Genomic DNA, 18,779 nt, shown 5'->3' on the forward strand with positions numbered 1-18,779 from the left:
TGTCTATGCTCTATAGTTTTGCTTTGTGATTACCATGAGGTTTACATAAAACATCTCATAGATAAAATAGTCCTTTTTATCTTCATTCACCTACAAAGGTTCTGTCCTTTTACTCCTCCCTTTTTATATTTTTGATGTCACAAATTATTTCTCTTTGGTGCGAATTTGTTACCAAATAGTAGTAGCTATAGTTAATTTTCAATGCTTTTTTCCTTCAGCATTTGCTATAATTAAGTGTTTAACACTAATCTAAAATAGAGTTCGTTTTCTACTTCTGACTGTCTGTCACCTTAATCTTCTCATTTTAGCTTGAAGAGGCCATTTCAGCATTTCTTGTAAGGCAGATCTGGCAGTGAACTCACTCAGCGTTTGTTTCTCTGGGAAAGCCGTTATTTCTCCTTAATGTAGATAGAGTATTCCTGGCTGGCAGTTTTTACCTTTCAGTACTTTGAGTATGTGATTCCACCTTCTCCTGAACTGTAGAATTTCCTCTGAGAAATCTGCTGATAGCCTAATGGGGTTCCTTTGTAGTTTCTTTGTTTTCCCCCCTAGTTGTCCTTAAAATTAGGTCTTTGTCATTGACTTTGATAATTTATTTAATGTGTGTTAAAGGTTTTTTTTAAATTTTATATTTTTATTGATTTCAGAGAGGAAGGGAGAGGGGGAGAGAGATAGAAACATCAGTGATGAGAGAGAATCATTGATTGGCTGCCTCCTGCATGCCCCCCATTGGGGAACGAGCTGGCAACCCAGGCCTGTGCCCTGACCGGGAATCGAACTGTGACCTGCTTCATAGGTTGATGCTCAACCACTGAGCCATGCTGGCCGGCCAGGCTCGAAGGTCTTTTTGTATTGAGATAGTAAAGTATTCTATCAGCTTTGTGGACTTGCATGTCGAGTTCTTTTCCCCATGCTTGGTAAGTTCTTAGCTACTATTTCTTTAATTAAATTCTCTCTTCCGCCATCCCCCGGACTTCTGGTATACCCATTATTCATATATTGCCTTCTCTGATGGAGTCAGATAACTATTACAGGTTTTCTTCACTTTTAAAAAGATTAATTCTCTCTTTTCCACCTGAGTTATTTCTAATACCTATCATACAGAGTGCTATTCTCTCTTCCATGTGGTTTCCTCTATTTCCAGCACTTTCTAATGCATTCTTCATCTCATTTATTGAGTTCTTCAGCTCCAGAATTTTGCCTTGGTTTTTTAATTTAAACCTCTTTGGGAAATTACTTATTCTGTTCATTATTTTCCAGAGTTCACTGAATTGCCTTTCTGAGTTTTCTTTTAGTTTGTTTAATTTCTTCATAACAGCTATTTTGAATTCTTTATCAGATTTCAGCATTCCATGTCTTTGAGTTTGGTTGCTGGAGAATTGTCATTTTCTTTTTGTGTTAACTGTGCTCTTTCAGTGTTTCATGAAATGTGCCTCTGTCATCACATTTGAAGAAGCAAATCTCTTTCTTATTTAGGTAAGGCTTGGTTTACTTTGGTTCTAACAGCTCAATAGCTTGGCAACCAGAAACCCTTCTTTTGTTTTCCAGAAAGTGGCGATAGCACACGTTTTTGGTTTGTCTGAAAGTTACTGACTTACAACTTTGATTATGCTCAAATGTGCTGGTGGCAGGGGAGGGCGAGGTGTGTGCTTAACACCTGGGGCTTTGGGTGTGCTCACGGCCTGGGGAGGGGATCCTCAAGGTGGGGCGTCCCAGAGACCTGTGGGCCCACAGCAGGACGTGCAGTTCTCTTCGTCTGCCTCTTCCCTCTCCTTTGCCTCCCCAGCCCCGAGGTCTCTCCTCTGGAAGCAGGTGCCCAGAGCACAGGCTCCTCCAGCTGCAGCCTCCTGGCGGCCAGGCCCACGTTTACTTTCCTCCTCATCTGCTAGAAAGGTCTCTGCTGCCCCCTAGAGTCACCGCTGCTGTGACTCCCGGGGCTCTGTAGCCTCCTGCTAGGTCAAACCCACCCACTCTGGATCCGCAGCGGGATGGGTCCTGGGGGACACTGGAGTGCCGTGCAGAGGCACTTTTGTTTAGGTGGATGGCCTATTAGTGGTAAGTCCAAGGAGATAGAAGAGAGGCACGGCCAGGTCACCGTGATGCTGTCACCCTGTTTTGATTTCTAAATGGTGTTATGCACATAGCAAGGTGAGCAGATGCTCTCTTTTGAAGTGGAAGCCCCATAAATGTTTATACATGTGTCCATTCATGTCACTTGCACCCCAGTCAATGTGTAAAATATTTGTAGTGCAGCATAAAGTTCCCTCATGCCTCTTGCCAGTCTGTTTTCCCCCACTCTGAAGTAAATGCTGTTTTAATTCTTTTCACTCGTAATTAATTTTACCTGTTCTTGAATTTCATATAAATGGTATCATATAGTATGATCTCATTTGTATCTGGCTTCCACATGTCCATTGGGCATTTTTATATCTCCCCATTTTCTACTCTCAACTTAGACGTCTTTAAAATAAACAAAGGATGTTCTCTTAAAAACAATAAATACAAAAAGCACCAGTCTTTAGCATGTTTAAACCCAAAGGTGGAGAAACATGTAAGAAATAGTTATTGGGTGTAGATCAACACCTTTAAGTCAAATGGACAAATATTTATGACAGCTATGCATGATGATGACGATGTTCTCCACACAGATGGCGAAGAGTAATTAGAAAATCTCTGTCCTCTGTAGGTGACAGTTTTTTGGAGCTAAATATATATATAATATGTTTAAGTAATAATATGTTATATAAGTAACAAGTTATATAAAGCAATATATAAATAAATGCAGTCATGCACAGGAATGCCATTTCAGTAAACAATGGGCCAACATGGTGATACCATCCTATACTAATAAAAGAGAAAAATGGTAATTGGCGTACAACCGATACCTTTTTCATTGGCTAATCAGCGAGATATGCAAATTAACTGTCAGCCAAGATGGCGGCTGGCAGCCAGGCAGCTGAGAATAGGAGGCTTGGTTGCCCCAGCGATGGAGAAAGTCAAGGATCCCCGCAGCTGCAGGGCTCTGAGCTCATGAAGCAACAACTCCAAAAGATACAATGTTTCAATTATAGAAGCTAAGAGATGGCGGTTAATTTGCATACTCAGGCTCCAAGCAGAGCGAAGCCAAACAGCCCTGAAGCAGCAGGGCAGAGAGGCCTCAGGGCCTGGGATCAGCGGAGCCGAGAGGCCTCCCGCCCCGGTGATCAGTGGATCCGAGAGGCCTCCCGGCCCCTGTGATCAGCGGAGCCGAGAGGCCTCCCGGCCCCGGTGATCAGCGGATCCGAGAGGCCTCCCGGCCCCGGTGATCAGTGGATCCGAGAGGCCTCCCGGCCCCGGTGATCCGCGGATCCGAGAGGCCTCCCGGCCCCGGTGATCAGCGGATCCGAGAGGCCTCCCGGCCCCGGTGATCAGTGGATCCGAGAGGCCTCCCGGACCCGGTGATCAGCGGATCCGAGAGGCCTCCCAGCCCCGGTGATCTGCGGAGCCGAGAGGCCTCCCGGCCCCGGTGATCAGCGGAGTCGAGAGGCCTCCCGGCCCCAGTGATCAGCGGAGCCGAGAGGCCTCCCAGCCCCGGTGATCAGCCGAGTCGGAGGCCCAGCGATCAGCGGAGCCGAGAGGCCTCCCGCCCCGGTGATCAGCGGAGCCCAGAGGCCTCCCAGCCCCCCGGTGATCAGCGGAGCCGAGAGGCCTCCCGGCCCCCCGGTGATCAGCGGAGCCGAGAGGCCTCCCGGCCCAGTGATCAGCCGAGAGGCCTCCCAGCCCCGGTGATCAGCGGAGTCCAGAGGCCTCCCAGCCCGGTGATCAGCGGAGTCCATAGGCCTCCCAGCCCGGTGATCAGCGGAGTCCATAGGCCTCCCAGCCCGGTGATCAGCGGAGCCAAGAGGCCTCCCAGCCCCGGTGATCAGCGGAGTCCAGAGGCCTCCCGGCCCCGGTGATCAGCCGAAAGGCCTCCCAGCCCCGGTGATCAGCGGAGTCCAGAGGCCTCCCGGCCCCGTGATCAGCAGAGTCGGAGGCCCCGCGATCAGCAGAGCAGAGAGGCCTCCCGCCCTGGTGATCAGAGGAGCTGAGAGGCCTCCGGCCCCGCGTTCAGGGGAGCCAAGAGGCCTCCCGGCCCGGTGATCAGCAGAGCCGAGAGGCCTCCGGGCCAGGGATCAGGGGAGCCGAGAGGTGTCCTGGCCCTGGGATCAGCGGAGCAGCGAGGCTTCCCAGCACCGGGATCAGTGTGACAGGGTGTGGAGCCCCAACCCTCTGATCGGCCCTGCTCTGTGCATGACAGGAGTGGCGCTGCAACCTCCCTATGGACCCTGCCTTGAGTGTGACAGGGGGTGGTGCCCCAACCCCCCAATCGGCCCTACCCTGAGCATGACTGAGGGTGGCATGGCAACCTCCCAATCCGCCCTGCTCTGTGCATGACAGGAGGCGGGGCCCCAACTCCCCAATGGGCCCTGCTCTGAGCCCGACCAGGGGTTACACCTAGGATTAGGCCTGCCCTCTGCCACCCGGGAGCAGGCCTAAACCAGCAGGTCCTTATCTCCTGATGGGTCCCAGACTGTGAGAGGGCACAGGCCAGGCTGAGGGACCTCCTCTCCCAACCCCGAGTGCACAAATTTCTGTGCACCGGGCCTCTAGTAAGATTATAATAGAATTGAAAAATTCCTATGGCTTAGTGACATCATAACTGTCAAAAAGTTACCGAACACCACATTGCCTGTTTATGGTGGTGCTGGTGTAAACAAATCTACTGTGCTGCCAGTCATATAAAAATATAGCACGTACAGTTACATTAGTCTACTATCTAGCTTTGTGTAAGTGCACTCTATGGCATTCACATGATGAAATTGCCTAACTGCATTTCTCAGAACAGTGTTGTTAAACGGTGCGTGACTAATGCAGAGCAATTAGTAATGATTTGTACTAACAACATTTGTGGTAAGGTAGGGTCTTCCTATTTAGGAACCCTCCATAAGGTAGCAGCAGAATGATTATTTTAGGACAAGAGTCATTTCATTTCTGACATAAGTGGTTTTAAGTTTTTCCCATATCTTTGATACTATCTGGGAATAAGACTCAATAGAGTGAAGGCTTCTTTAATACCTTGCATCCTCTCATTAGAACCACAAGATAAATAATCTCTATTTTAACTAAACTGATGAGCCAAAGTTTCTTGTAAGTGGGCCTCTCAACTTTCATGCATAAAAATTGGAAGGCCAGCAGTTCTACATCTTGTATATTAACACCCCCAAGACCTTCCTTCATACACCAGTCTCAGTTTTTTGTATGTCATCTGACAGAGCATTTACTAAATGGTGCCACTGCCCTACATACAGGTGGGCAAAAGTAGAGTTACTGTTGTGAATACACAAAACACAGTTTATTCTTGTGTTATTATTTCCTAATTAATGTATAATTTTCCATAAAAACAAATGTAAACCTACTTTTACCCTACCCTGTATCCTATATAATGAAAGCCTAATATGCTAAGTGTCCAGTCGTCCAGTTGCCATTCAACCAATCAAAACATAATATGCTAATGATATGCTAAGGCTGCTCAACCGCTTGCTGTGGCGTGCACTGACCACCAGGGGCAGGCAATCAACCGATTGACCAGTCGCTATGACATGCACTGACCACCAGGGGACAGATGCTCCGACCGGTAATTAGCTTGCTGCTGGGGTCCGGCTGATCGGGACTGAGTGCGATGGGCCGGACATGCCCTGGAGCCCTTCTATGGTCCCTCCCCGGTTGGCCAACCTCTTGCGTCCCTCCCTGGCCCCAATCATGCACTGGTGGGGTCCCTTGGCCTGGCCTGCGCCCTCTTGCAATCCGGGACCCCTCGGGGATGTCGGGGAGCTGGTTTCGGCCCGACAGCGGAACGACCCGTTGCTATGATGTGCACTGACCACCAAGGGGCAGACGCTTAACGCAGGACCTTCCCCCTGGTGGTCAGTGCGCTCTCAGAGGGGAAGCACTGCTCAGCAAGAAGCTGGGCTCACGGCTGGTGAGCACAGCAGTGGTGGCGGGAGCCTCTCCCGCCTCTGCAGCAGCGCCAAGGATGCCCAACTGACGGCAGAGGGAGCGGGCCTAAGCTGTCAGTTGGACATCCCCTGAGGCCTCCCGGACTGCAAGAGGACGCAGGCCGGGCTGAGGCACCCCCACCCAAGTGCACGAATTCGTGCACCGGGCCTCTGTTATTGTATAAAGACGGTTACAGTGGAGTTTCATGATTTGATTTTAATGTGTTTATGTGCTTATTTTCAATGGATAGATGTTTTGACTAGTAGAATTATATAAGGGTTTCTCTAGAAGTATATATTGCCATTAGTTTTGAAAATGTAGTGTATGGCCAGCTTTCTTATTTATTGTTTTATTCTCTTTTTTTTAAAGAGTCAACACAGACTGTCCAAGCTCTGCAGTATTCAACTGTTGATGGTCCACTAACAGCAAGCAAAGATTTAGAAATAAAAAGTTTAAAAGAAGAAATTGAAAAACTAAGGAAACAAGTAAGAGGTAAATTTCTTTGATTCACTATTAATTAAGTTTAGTAGACTTTTTAAAATATTCTACTCACAAAACATTTATTGAATACTGCATGTGTTACGTGTTATGTGGTATAGGCTATGTGCCAGTGAGGGAAAGCAAATAAAAATGGTTTCTGCTTTCAGGAGCTCACATTTTGGTCTGGGAGAGAGATCAACAAATCGTTTTTGCAATGCATGTGTACAGGCTACCAAAAAAATAGACATAGGTGCATGGAGAGTGCCTAGGAGGAGCGCCTCACCCAGGTTTCAGTTAACAAAGATGACTTTTTGGAAGACCTATTAGTTTGGAATATTAATTGGAATTTGTCTGGTAAAGTATATGTATGAGTAGGCGAAAGAGTGTTAGACATGAGGAAGGACAAACAAAGGAATTGCATGTATGCAGGCATGAAGGCATGTGAAATTTTATTTTTTTGGTAACTTATTTTTCAGTCAGTGTATTGCTGAGATAGATGAAAATTAATTTTGACAATTCTTGATATACCTATTATATCCATTCATTTACTTATTTAATTCATTTAACAAATACTTATTGAGCACCTACTATGTGTACCAGATGTTGTTTTAGGCTCTCGGGATTCTAGAAGGGACAAGAGCTTAAAAAATAGAGCAGAATAAGGGTTGCAAGTGCATGATAAGTTCTATAATTTTAAGTAGTCCCGGTGTAAGACTCATTGAGAAGGCAACACGTGAACAAAAACTTGAAAATGGATAGGGACTTAGCCATGCACTTGCATTGGGAACTTATGTTCCAAGGAGAAGGACCAGCCAGTGCAGGGGCACAGTGTCAGATGAGCCTCTTGAGTTGAGATAAAACACAGAGGACAGCATGGCTGGCGTAGGATGAGCAAGCAGGGAGAAGAAAGGAGGCGAGGTTGGAGAAGTAAAGGGGACAGAGGGCTTTTGCTTGGTCAGCAGAGTCTTACTGAGCTCTTTAAGAGCTTTGGGTTTGTTCTGAGTGAAATAACCTTTCTCAGGGTTTAGAGTCATCCATGATCTCAGTGGGTTTAGAGAGAGAGCAGTTTGTTGTATGTTGATAACTTTCTTCTCCCTGTTCATTATGCAATTGTTTTAAGTATTTCCTCTTCACATATCAGACAAGTTTATGATGTTTCCTTCCATCGTGAAATGTAATTTAGAAAACTGTAGAGAAGAAAAAAATTCAATTGTATTTACCATATTTTTATATGCCATGTTCTTCCTTCCTTCCTGAAATTGCTGAGTTCCTTGTTTGCTTTCTGTTTAGAGAGCTTCCTTTAGCCATTTTTAAAAGGTGGGCCTGCTAACAAATTCTTAGTTTTTCTTCATCTGAGAATGTCTTAAATTCCCCCCTCATTCCTAAGATATGTTTTTGCTGGGCATATGATCTAATGTTTCTCTAGATACTTCTTAAGCAAAACCTTTGTGTAAACAAATTTCCCACTGTTAAAGGTTTTTATGTCTTTACTATGGCAACATTTTCTTTCTTTTTTTTAAATATATTTTTTCAGAGAAGAAGGGAGAGAGATAATCAATGATGAGAGAGATTCATTGATCGGCAGCCTCCTGCATGGCCCTTACTGGGGATGGAGCCTGCAACTTGGGCATGTTCCCTGACTGGGAATCAAATCGTGACCTCCTGGTTCATGGGTACTCACTCACCAATGAGCCATACTGGCCAGGTGGCAACATTTTCCAATATTTTAAAACTCCTAGAATATTTTAATCTATATAATAAAAGCATAATATGCTAATTAGACCGGATGTTCTTCCGGACACAGCCACAGTGGGCGGGGGCCAAGGCAGCCACGGCGGTGGCAGCGGCCAAGCCCCTTGCACGAATTCCATGCATTGGGCCTCTAATCTATTTATAATTATTTACAATTTCACTTTAGTATCTGTTCTCTTCATCATACTCTGACTTTAAGAAGGTAGGACAGAGTTTCCTGGTACCATATAATGGACACTTAATACATCTTTAACTATCTGTAGACAAAAAAGAAATTCATACTCTCATTTAATATTTTTATGAGAAAATGAAGAATGGATTTTGGTTTTTTAATAAAACATTTTTGTAACCTATAATGTGCTTTATAACACCATTCTTTTATTGCCTTGATGTTGGTGGTTTGTGGCTCCATGTACTGTCTCTCCAACCCTAACCTAATTCTTTCCCTCTCTCTGTCTTCCCTACTCTCTCCTCCTCTCCCCACCTCTCTCTTCTAACTTATGTAGGTAAAGGAGAAATACAGTGAATGGGTAGGGCAATAATAGATGTCACATCTACCATGACTAGAAGTAAAACCTCATCTCAGAGGAGTTAGGAATCATTTTAGGAGTAAGAACATAATGGAAAAGCTATGGCATTATGCTCTTGCGGATCGGAGAGTGGTGCTTTGATTGTCGTACTAATCTCCCTCTGGCCCCAGTCTTAACCCCTTTGCAATTTACAAAATGCAACTTTACATACATTTTCAAAAATTTGAAAAACAACTATACTATCCATAAAAGTATTTAGACTTTCAAAACACCTCAGATGAATAAGCTTTTAGCAAATCTGTAACTTTAGGGTACTAAATAGTAATAAATTACTGAACTTAAGAAATCTTGAACCAGTTAGTGTGTGATACACTGATACATTTAAGTGAATTTTTGGCTATAGGACTTGTCTATACAAATGAAATATTTACTCTTTAATGGGACTAAGGTAGTATAAATGCTACTTTATTTACTGAGGCTATAAAACTCAACAATGTACAACATTTGTGCATTGGTTCTCATACTTTAGTTTGCAAACAGTGTGATCCTGTGAAAGTGCAGATTCTGATTCAGTGGGTTTGGAGTGGGACCTGAGACCCTGCATCTCTAACAAGCTCCCAGAGGATGCTAGTGCTGCTTGTCTGGGGATAACTCTCCGAGTAACAAGGGTGTAAAGAACAGAAACTATCCTGAACAGAATTAGCAAGGAGTATGTTTTGATTTTTCTGTTTAAATGGCTTCAGTTCTTTAAATAGAAACATTTTATACCAATTTATTAAATATTATTTAAACATATACTAAATATAATTTAATTTTTTTCATAATAAATCTTTTTAACTGGCAGTATTAAACATCAACACTAATAAAAGAGAAAAATGGTAATTGGCGTACGACGATACCCTTTTCATTGGCTAATCAGGGCTATATGCAAATTAACTGCCAACTAAGATTGGCAGTTAACTGTCAACAAGATGGCGGTTAATTTGCATATGTAGGCACAATGCAGGGAGGTGAAAGGGAAAGCAGGAAGAAGCCCCCTGCCACTGACAGTGATCAGAAACCCAGGGGGGAGCCATGATCGGAGAATCAGGTGCCTTTTCCGCCCTGGCCAGTGATAGCAGGAAGTAGGGGTGGAGCCAGCGATGGGAGCTGGGCACGGTCGAAGCTGGCAGTCCCAGGAGCTAGGGGCCCCTTGCCTGGGCCTAAAGCGAAGCCCACGATCGCGGGGCCGCTGCAGCTGTGGGTCCCCGCTGCCCGGGCCGGACGCCTAGGCCAGAGGCGTCCTGCAGGGGCAGGGGCGGAGCCCGCCGATCGCGGCACCCCCCGCTGCCACTGCAGGTCCCCGCTGCCCGGGCCGGACGCCTAGGCCAGAGGCATCAGGCCTGGGCAAGGGGCCGATCCTGCGATTGGAGGGTGATGGGGGTCAACGCCTGAGGGCTCCCAGTATGTGAGAGGGGGCAGGCTGGGCTGAGGGACACTCCCCCCACACATACACACACCCAGTGCACGAATTTCGTGCACCGGGCCCCTAGTTATTTAATAATATTACTTTCTGAATCGGGGAGGTTGATGCAAGAATTCCGGTCTCAGATGTGATGCTCCTTTAGCAATAGGACCCTCAGCGTGTTCTTCACTTCCCTTGAGCCTCAGTTTTTTCATCTGAAAAATAGAGGACTGGACCTCAATTAGAGGTTTTCAAATACTTACTTTCAGAAATCAGAGTTTAGTCTTCAGTCATCATTAGGGAAACCAAGCTGCATGATCTAGAACAGGGGTGGGCAAACTTTTTGACTCGAGGGCCACAATGGGTTCTTAAACTGGACCGGAGGGCCAGAACAAAAGCATGGATGGAGTGTTTGTGTGAACTAATATAAATTCAAAGTAAACATCGTTACATAAAAGGGTACGGTCTTTTTTTTTTTAGTTTTATTCATTTCAAACGGGCCGGATCCGCCCGCAGGCCGTAGTTTGCCCACGGCTGATCTAGAACCACAGTATTAGAAGCAAAATCATTTTCTAATGACTTGACTAACATCAGCACACTAATGCCAACCAACAGGAGAGGAAAACTTGTCTGTTTTATTTGTTTGGCTGGTTTTGTTCTGTGTTGTTCCTTGTAAGCTTTTAGCTGGTTCTAAAGGTGCTATTTTATAAGCACGGTCTTTTATTCTAATGGATGTGTAAGGCATTTTGCACATCTTCACACTGGTACCAGCCCTTCGCCATTTTACAGTGATAAGCATTTAGTTGTCAGAAGTCACAGTGAATGTGGTGCCAGGAAGCCTAATACCAATTCAAAATATATTTTTTTAATTTAGTTGTTTTAAACTTTGATTTTCAGCATTTGCTTTCATACAAATAGTAAAAGAAACACTGTCTTCTCTTTAGAATCCAGTCAGTTGGAACAACAACTTGAAGAAGCTAATTCAGTGAGGCGAGAACTAGACGATGCTTTTAGACAAATCAAGGCTAATGAAAAACAAATCAAAACATTACAACAAGAAAGAGAAGAATTAAATAAGGTAAAAAATATAGATAGGTTGTTCAAGGCTTTTCTGAATTCTCAATCTTGTTTAATTTGTATACTGAAAGCATTCATATTGAATTGTACTAATATATAGTAGATGTTATCTGTAAAAAGTTGGTTTAAAATATTAGCAATAATTTTGGTGTATATCATTTGATTAATGGCTGGTAATGAAAATCTTATATTCTTGAGGCTTTAAAATTCTTAATCTTTTTTTTCTTTTGGAAAGTTACTAATCAACGGATTTGATTAAAAGTGAATGTTACTGAAAAAGAAATATGAAGAAATAAGAGAATAGTAAAATCAGTATAATGTCTGTGGAAAAATAAAAATATAGGCGCATTTTTATTATGACTTGCTAATACCCATGTTCCTAAAAGATTATAATGAAAATTTCTTTTTTTAAAAAAGAAAAATATATTTCTTTATTGATTTCAGAGAGGAAGGAAGAGGGAGAGAGAGATAGAAACATCAATGATGAGAGAGAATCATTGATCAGCTGCCTCCTGCACTCCCCCTACTGGGGATCGAGCCTGCAACCCAGGTATGTGCCGTTGGCCGGAATTGAACCTGGGACCCTTCAGTCCGCAGGCTGACACTCTATCCACTGAGCCAAACTGGCTAGGGCAGAAAATTTATTTAATGCTTTAAAAAAAATTTTTAATGTCAGTTTATCTTTCAAAGTGTAGATAAACAAAGTAAAGTTATTTTCATAAGGACTTGGTGTAACACTTAAACAGTATTATAAACATCAACAAAATGTATTAATAGCTAGGACACTATAACAGCCTAATAGGGTAAGTAATAGTCAAGCTCTAGAGAAAAATACTTTACTTAAACCACGTTCTGTGGGAACTTTGCCTTTCATTGACTTATTTTTTTAAATATTAGAATTAATACTAGCCAATGCAAAAAAGAAATAAGTGGCTTATGATGTAGCAAAAATTGAATTCAGTGATGCAGTATATAATAATTGATTAATAGCTAGTAATGAAAAACTACTAAATTATTGTACATAATTATTATGATTATATATATTAGTTGCCCGTATGGGAGGCAACAAATCAGTGTGCCTCTCTCACATCAATGTTTCTCTCTCTGTGTCTCTCTCTCCCACCTCCCTTCCATTCTCTCTTAAAAAATCAATGGAAAAAATATCCTCGGGTGAGGATTAACAAAACAAATATAATAACAACTACACGGCTCCCTGCGTGCCAGTTTGTTCTTCTGGGCCAGTGGTTCCCAAACTTATTTGGCCTACCGCCCCCTTTCCAGAAAAAATATTACTCAGCGCCCCCTGGAAATTAATTTTTTTAAAATGTTAATAGCAATTAAACAGAAAGATATATGTATTGTTTCTACCTTTTTCGTAAAATATAGTAAAGAAAGGTGTAAATTAGAAACATTGAAGTTTGAAATTATGAAACTATTGAACTCAGAATAGAAAGGTAATACAAAAAAAGTTAAAACACATGCCCCAGTGGCCATCACCGCCCCCCGGATCGCTGCAGCACCCACCAGGGGGCGGTAGCGCCCACTTTGGGAATCACTGTTCTGGGCCAATGCAGTGATTGCTGGGTGGTTAAAGCCCTGCACACATACAGTCTGTGCTGTGGGTGAGGACCCCGGCCTGGGAGTCAGGGTCTGTGGACAGAGGAGAGAAGCAAACGCTTCCTGCTCCCCATCTCCACCCACCGTCTGAGCCCCTCCTTGGAAACTAAAGAGAAGGTCAGGACACTGGAATATAAACACTGTCCAGTGGAAGCTGCCCAGAGTCCCCAGCTTCATAAAGAGGGCAGCTCCTGGTCAGGCCTTCACTGGAATGGGAACGCATGCGTCCAGGCTTAAAGCTCTTTGGATTTCTCACTATCTCAATTCCCCATAAATTACTCTGAAAGGCTTGCTTATTTCCCAAGTTTAAGTCAGATTTGCCTAGAAAGGCTTAACTGTGCAAAGGCATAAAAATATTTTCTCTATAGCCCCACGTTCTTTTTATCCACAAACATGCTATATCTCTCCAGATCATTAAGTCTTTTTAAATGTTTTTCTGTAAATTTTTATACAGGTCCTGTTTGCTTTTCCTTAAATTTATTATTCTCTGTTTCTTCACATTTTAGATAGTATCTTAAGAAATTACATGTTCTTATTGATAGTGTTGTAGCAATATTGCTTAACTGTTATTAATTGTAATAACATATTTGAGATTCTTTAAAGTCTTCTGCAAATAATGACAGAAATTATTTAAAATTTTTAAATTTTTAAAAAATTTTTATGACTTTTCTTTCTTTCCTTGTCTTACTGTATTAGCTGGGACCTCTAGTACCATGTCGAATAGAAGTGGTACTAGCAGTCATTTCTGTCTTATTACTGATTTCAAAGAAAATGCTTTTAATATTTCACCACTAATAATAATGTTTCTCCATGTTTTTGTTAACTCTTTTGTTCCTAATTTGCTAACCATTTTTATCAAAAATGAGTATTGATACGATTGTTCTCCTTTAGTAAATTGGTGTGCTGAATTATATTTACAGACTTTTTAAATATTAAACCACTTCTTCATTTGTGGGTTAAACAGAAATTATCCATGTATTAGCTTCTAAATAATAACATGATAGTATAGGTAACACAGCATGTCTTCTAATAGCACTGTTTTAAGTGCTTTATATATATTAGATCATTTAATCTTTGTAAGTGCCCTGTGATTTGGGTGATGGTATTATTATTCTCATTTTACAGATGGTAAGACTGAGCACAGAGAAGTACATTTGTTCAAGATTATAGTAGAGCTAGGAATTGGTAGAGCTGGAATTTCAACACAACTCTAATTCTAGAGTTTATGTTTTTCACTTTATACATCATTAGAACTGATTTGCTAATGTATTTTTTTCTGAATTTTTAAAATTTGTTTTCATCAGTAAGATTATCTTGTAATTTTCTTCCTTATCTTTCTGGTCTTTCTTTAAAATACACACACACACACACACACACACACACACACACACTCTGAGTGGCCAGATTATTATGACCACCCCATCAGTACAATGAAGTGAATTAGTTATGCAAATAATGATAATAATAAAACCTTGAGAGTATTTGCTTAGGAAGTTTTGAATATTCAGTATTTTTGGAAGTGTCAATGAAGTACTGAAATGATGGGGTTGTCATAATAATCTGACCAGTCATAATAATCTGGCCACATTAGTGATTTCAGAGAGCAAGGGAGTGGGAAAGATAGAGACATCAATGATGAGACGGAATCATTGATGGACTGCCTCCTGCATGCCCCCTACTGGGGATTGAGCCCACAACCCAGGCATGTGCCCTGACTGGGAATCGAACTGTGTCCTCCTAGTGTATGGATCATCACTCAACCACTGAGTCATACCAGCTGGGCTTTCTGGTCTTTTCTTTTTTCTTAAATATATTTTTATTGATTTCAGAGAGGAAGGGAGAGAGATAGAAACATCAGTGGCAAGAGAATCATTGATCAGTTGCCTCCTGCACGCCCCCTACTGGGGATCGAGCCCGCAACCCAGACCTGTGCCTTTGACTGGAATTGAACCTGAGATCCTTCAGTCGCAGGCCGATGCTCTATCCACTGAGCCAAGCCGGCTAGGGCTGGTCTTTCCTTGATATCAAGATTATACTGGTCCCTTAGAATGAATGAGGTAGCATTGCCTCTTTTTCTATTGTCCGAAAATGTTTGTATAAGAGGAACATTTTGTACCTTTGAAACATTGGAGGATTCAATTGTAAAACCATGTGAGCTTGGAAATTCTCTTCTGCTGGATGGATGGGAGAAAGTTTATTGATTTAGTTACTTTAATTGTTATAGGACTATTCAGGCATTTTAATTATTCTTGAAACCACTATTGATAAATTAAAATTTTGTAGGCATTTGTTCATTTCATAAGGTAACAAAGTTTTTCATTGTGTTCTTTTATTTTTTTTTTTATCTCTCCTAGATTTGTAGTTATAACCGCTCTTAATTTTGGGGGGGTGAATTTATTCTTACTCCCTTATTTGATCTCATCAGATGTTTTTCTATTTGTTTTTTAAGGAACCAACTTTTGGTTTTGTTGATCTTCATTATTCTCACATTTCTTTTTTCATTAATTTATGCCCCTTATCTTCTCATATTTGGGGGAAAGGTTAATGTGTTATTTTTTCTTTAATGTGGAATTTCAAGCATCTTTTTAGTTTCAATATGAGTTATTTCAGGCTTACAACTTTTCTATTTTTACTGCCTCTTCAGGTTTTAGTATGTACTAAATATTTTTACTTGTTTGCATTTTTTATTATAGATAATTTAGTTCTTTTATGATTTTTCTTTTTGACCAATGAATTATTATGGAATTTAGCCTTTAATGTTTTTTATTCTCACCCAAGGATATGTTTATTGATTTGAGAGAGAGACCAGAAAGATCAGTTTGAGGGGGAAACATTGCCTCCCATATGCACCCTGACAAGGGATTGAATCTGCAGCCTTTTGGTGAAAGGGACGATGCTCCAACCATTTGAGCCACCCAGCCAGGGCTAGCCTTTTAATTTTTTTATTTCTATTTTAATGGTAATGTTATTAAAAGAACTTAATTTGTATGATATCTGTCCTTTTGAATCTGCTGAGACTTGCTTTATGGCCTAGGCCAGTGGTTGGCAAACTGCAGCTCACGAGCCACATGCGGCTCTTTGGCCCCTTGAGTGTGGCTCTTCCACAAAATACCGACTTCTGCGTATGGGCCACGAAGTTTCAATCGCACTGTACGTGCATGCCCGCACGTGGTATTTTGTGGAAGAGCCACACTCAAGGGGCCAAAGAGCCGCATGTGGCTCGCGAGCCGCAGTTTGCCGACCACGGGCTTAGGCTGTAACATTTTTAAATGTTCAATATTTGCTGGAGAAGAATGTGTGTTCCCCAGTAGTGGGTGCAAACTTCTGTATATGAAGCTTGTTAATTGAGCTTTTCAAGTCTTTTTTATATGCATAGATATCCATTAAATATCACAAAATCTATATTTTGACCATTACATCTTATATTCCTACACTCTTTAGTTATTTGTAGGAACCAGGGTATTAGAAGGCTAAATCTGCTGTTCCTTTGCAGCTAGCATTTTAGCATAAAAAATTGAGAATATGAACAGAGTGCCATGCTCTGAATATCTGCTCAAAAGTAATTCATTTCATTTTATCCTAAGGTGAATAATTTTGGCTCTTCTTGATTTCATTATAGCAACTTTGATGGCCAAATTTGGTTCATAGGTTGCAGAATTGGTAACTTATATTCTTTTTACAAAACTGTAGGAACTAGTCCAGGCTAGTGAGCGATTAAAAAACCAATCCAAAGAGCTGAAAGACGCACACTGTCAGAGGAAACTGGCCATGCAGGAATTCATGGAGATCAATGAGCGGCTAACAGAATTGCACACCCAGAAACAGAAACTTGCTCGCCATGTCCGAGATAAGGAAGAAGAGGTGGACCTGGTGATGCAAAAAGTTGAAAGCTTAAGGCAAGAACTGCGCAGAACAGAAAGAGCCAAAAAAGAGGTTAGTAGTCAGGCAAAGTTTGTAGTGTCCACGCGGTAGTGCTTATAGCTGCCTTTTCAGACTAGTGAAATGATATTGACTTCATTCTCGAACTTTCCAAAAAGGTTATTTTTTTAGTTTGGTAATATTATTTAATATGAATTTCAACATTTGAGTTATCTTCTTGTTACAAGGTAAATTCCCCTGGGGGAAAACCATTTTCTTGGACATACAGTTAGAACCTTGAATCTGCTTTTTTTCATTGTCTGTTAAAGCTGGAAGTTCATACAGAAGCTGTGGCTGCCGAAGCGTCCAAAGACAGGAAGCTGCGTGAACAGAGCGAACACTATTCTAAGCGACTGGAAAGCGAGCTGGAGGGCCTGAAGGTAGCGTTTGGTTCACATTTGTGAAGCTCGGTTTTCTCCCCTGTGGGCTTCAGAGGAGTGTTAGTGATGTGCTCTCTGGTGTGGAGCAAAAGTTAGCTCTCCTTCCAACCTCGGATCCTCATTCCCATCTTTACCAGTCGGAAGCTGATAACGACTTCCTAATCGTGGTGGAAGGCAGTGAAGACTATGTTTAGCGGGAAGAAATGACCTGCCAGGAGAGAGTTAAAATATTTATGCAGGGCTGCCTCCCTGGACAAGACCCACTGGTCACTTGCATGGGAGGCTTGGCTAGGTCTCCACCCTTCTCTCTTGGTAGTGACCTGGTGTGGCTCGCAGGAAGCTCTGCAGACACTTCTGTTAGGTGCGATGGATCATCTGGGGATGGGCTAACGCATCTCCTTATTACTGAGAGTACATTTCAGCCAAATTTCTAAAAAGGTGGCTTTCAGTCAAATTTCTTCTCCTGAATGCCCGACCTAAATGCAGAGACCTATCGTTTTTCCTAGAGTGAATATGAAGACATTAGATTAGACCTCGTCACTTCTCCCCCGACACTGTAGAAGTCCCCTCTCTTTTCATTTTGTACATTCTAGCTCTACCATCCCCTCCCTCAATTTAATCTTTTAAAAACACAAACATATTTATTAACCTTTTATTGGTTCCACATCTGAAACAAGATGCTGGTAGATGTTTTTTCTTATTCCATACACCAACAATATTTGTGTATAAAACTAAAACTTTAAGTGTGAAACAAATAATTATGTAAGTACCAGCAGAAAGTACAGGTATGTAATCTTGTTGTGAAGAAGACTGTAAGATACACAACAATAAAGGAATGTACAAAGAAATATATTGTAAAGTGGCAGATAGGAGATTAATAGCCTTTAATAAAGAATTATTTTATGTGATAATATAAAAATACTATTAAAGCTATATGAATAGTCTTTTTTAGTGTAGAAATAAGTTATTTAATATGTTATTCTTAAATATGAACTAATCTTATTTTTTTTATAGCAAAAACAAATTAGTTACTCACCAGGAGTGTATAGCATAGAACATCAGCAAGAGATAACTAAACTAAAGACAGATTTGGAAAAGAAAAGTATCTTTTATGAAGAAGAATTATCCAAAAGAGAAGGAATACATGCAAATGAAATTAAAAATCTAAAGAAAGAATTACATGACTCAGAAGGCCAGCAACTTGCTCTGAACAAAGAAATTATGATTTTGAAAGACAAATTGGAAAAAAACAAGAGAGAAAGGTAAGAATCTAATTATTTACTCCTCTAATAATTACTTATTGAATGCCTGGCATGTGCCCGGACTGGAGCTATGCAGTAAACATGCTCCATGCTCAAGAGGACAAAGTCCAGACTGGTCAATAGAAAGTCACAGGACAGCACAATAGGAAAGCAAGTGGGGTGTGTGGAGGAGCATCCCCCATAGAAGAGGCACAGATCACTTCAGTACATCTAAGTGTTTTGGACAAAATGATTTCTAGGTTAAGGCCAAAGAAATATATGGCTGTAGAAGAGTGTCCAAGCAGAGGCAGCAGCATGTGCTGGA

At 41.8% G+C, this 18,779-nt stretch overlaps 1 protein-coding gene across 10 annotated transcripts in view; it reads left to right on the plus strand.

Annotated features, from left to right (window-relative positions):
* The window catches only part of CDC42BPA (CDC42 binding protein kinase alpha), a 199,160-nt gene that overhangs the window by 112,197 nt on the left and 68,184 nt on the right, over positions 1 to 18,779 (plus strand). For 8 of the 10 annotated variants that reach the window (XR_009450251.1, XM_059677595.1, XM_059677596.1 and 5 more), the window contains exons 11-15: positions 6,385 to 6,507; positions 11,166 to 11,299; positions 16,606 to 16,848; positions 17,103 to 17,213; positions 18,228 to 18,475. Coding sequence is in view for 9 of the 10 variants with exons in the window: in XM_059677595.1 (XP_059533578.1) it covers positions 6,385 to 6,507; positions 11,166 to 11,299; positions 16,606 to 16,848; positions 17,103 to 17,213; positions 18,228 to 18,475 (859 nt within the window). In the remaining variant the exon portion in view is untranslated. The remainder of the gene's footprint in view (positions 1 to 6,384; positions 6,508 to 11,165; positions 11,300 to 16,605; positions 16,849 to 17,102; positions 17,214 to 18,227; positions 18,476 to 18,779) is intronic. The other 2 variants (XM_059677601.1, XM_059677603.1) reach the window with 1 other exon arrangement.

This window comes from Myotis daubentonii, chromosome 20 (assembly GCF_963259705.1).
Source record: "Myotis daubentonii chromosome 20, mMyoDau2.1, whole genome shotgun sequence".
NCBI classification, from domain to species: domain Eukaryota; kingdom Metazoa; phylum Chordata; class Mammalia; order Chiroptera; family Vespertilionidae; genus Myotis; species Myotis daubentonii.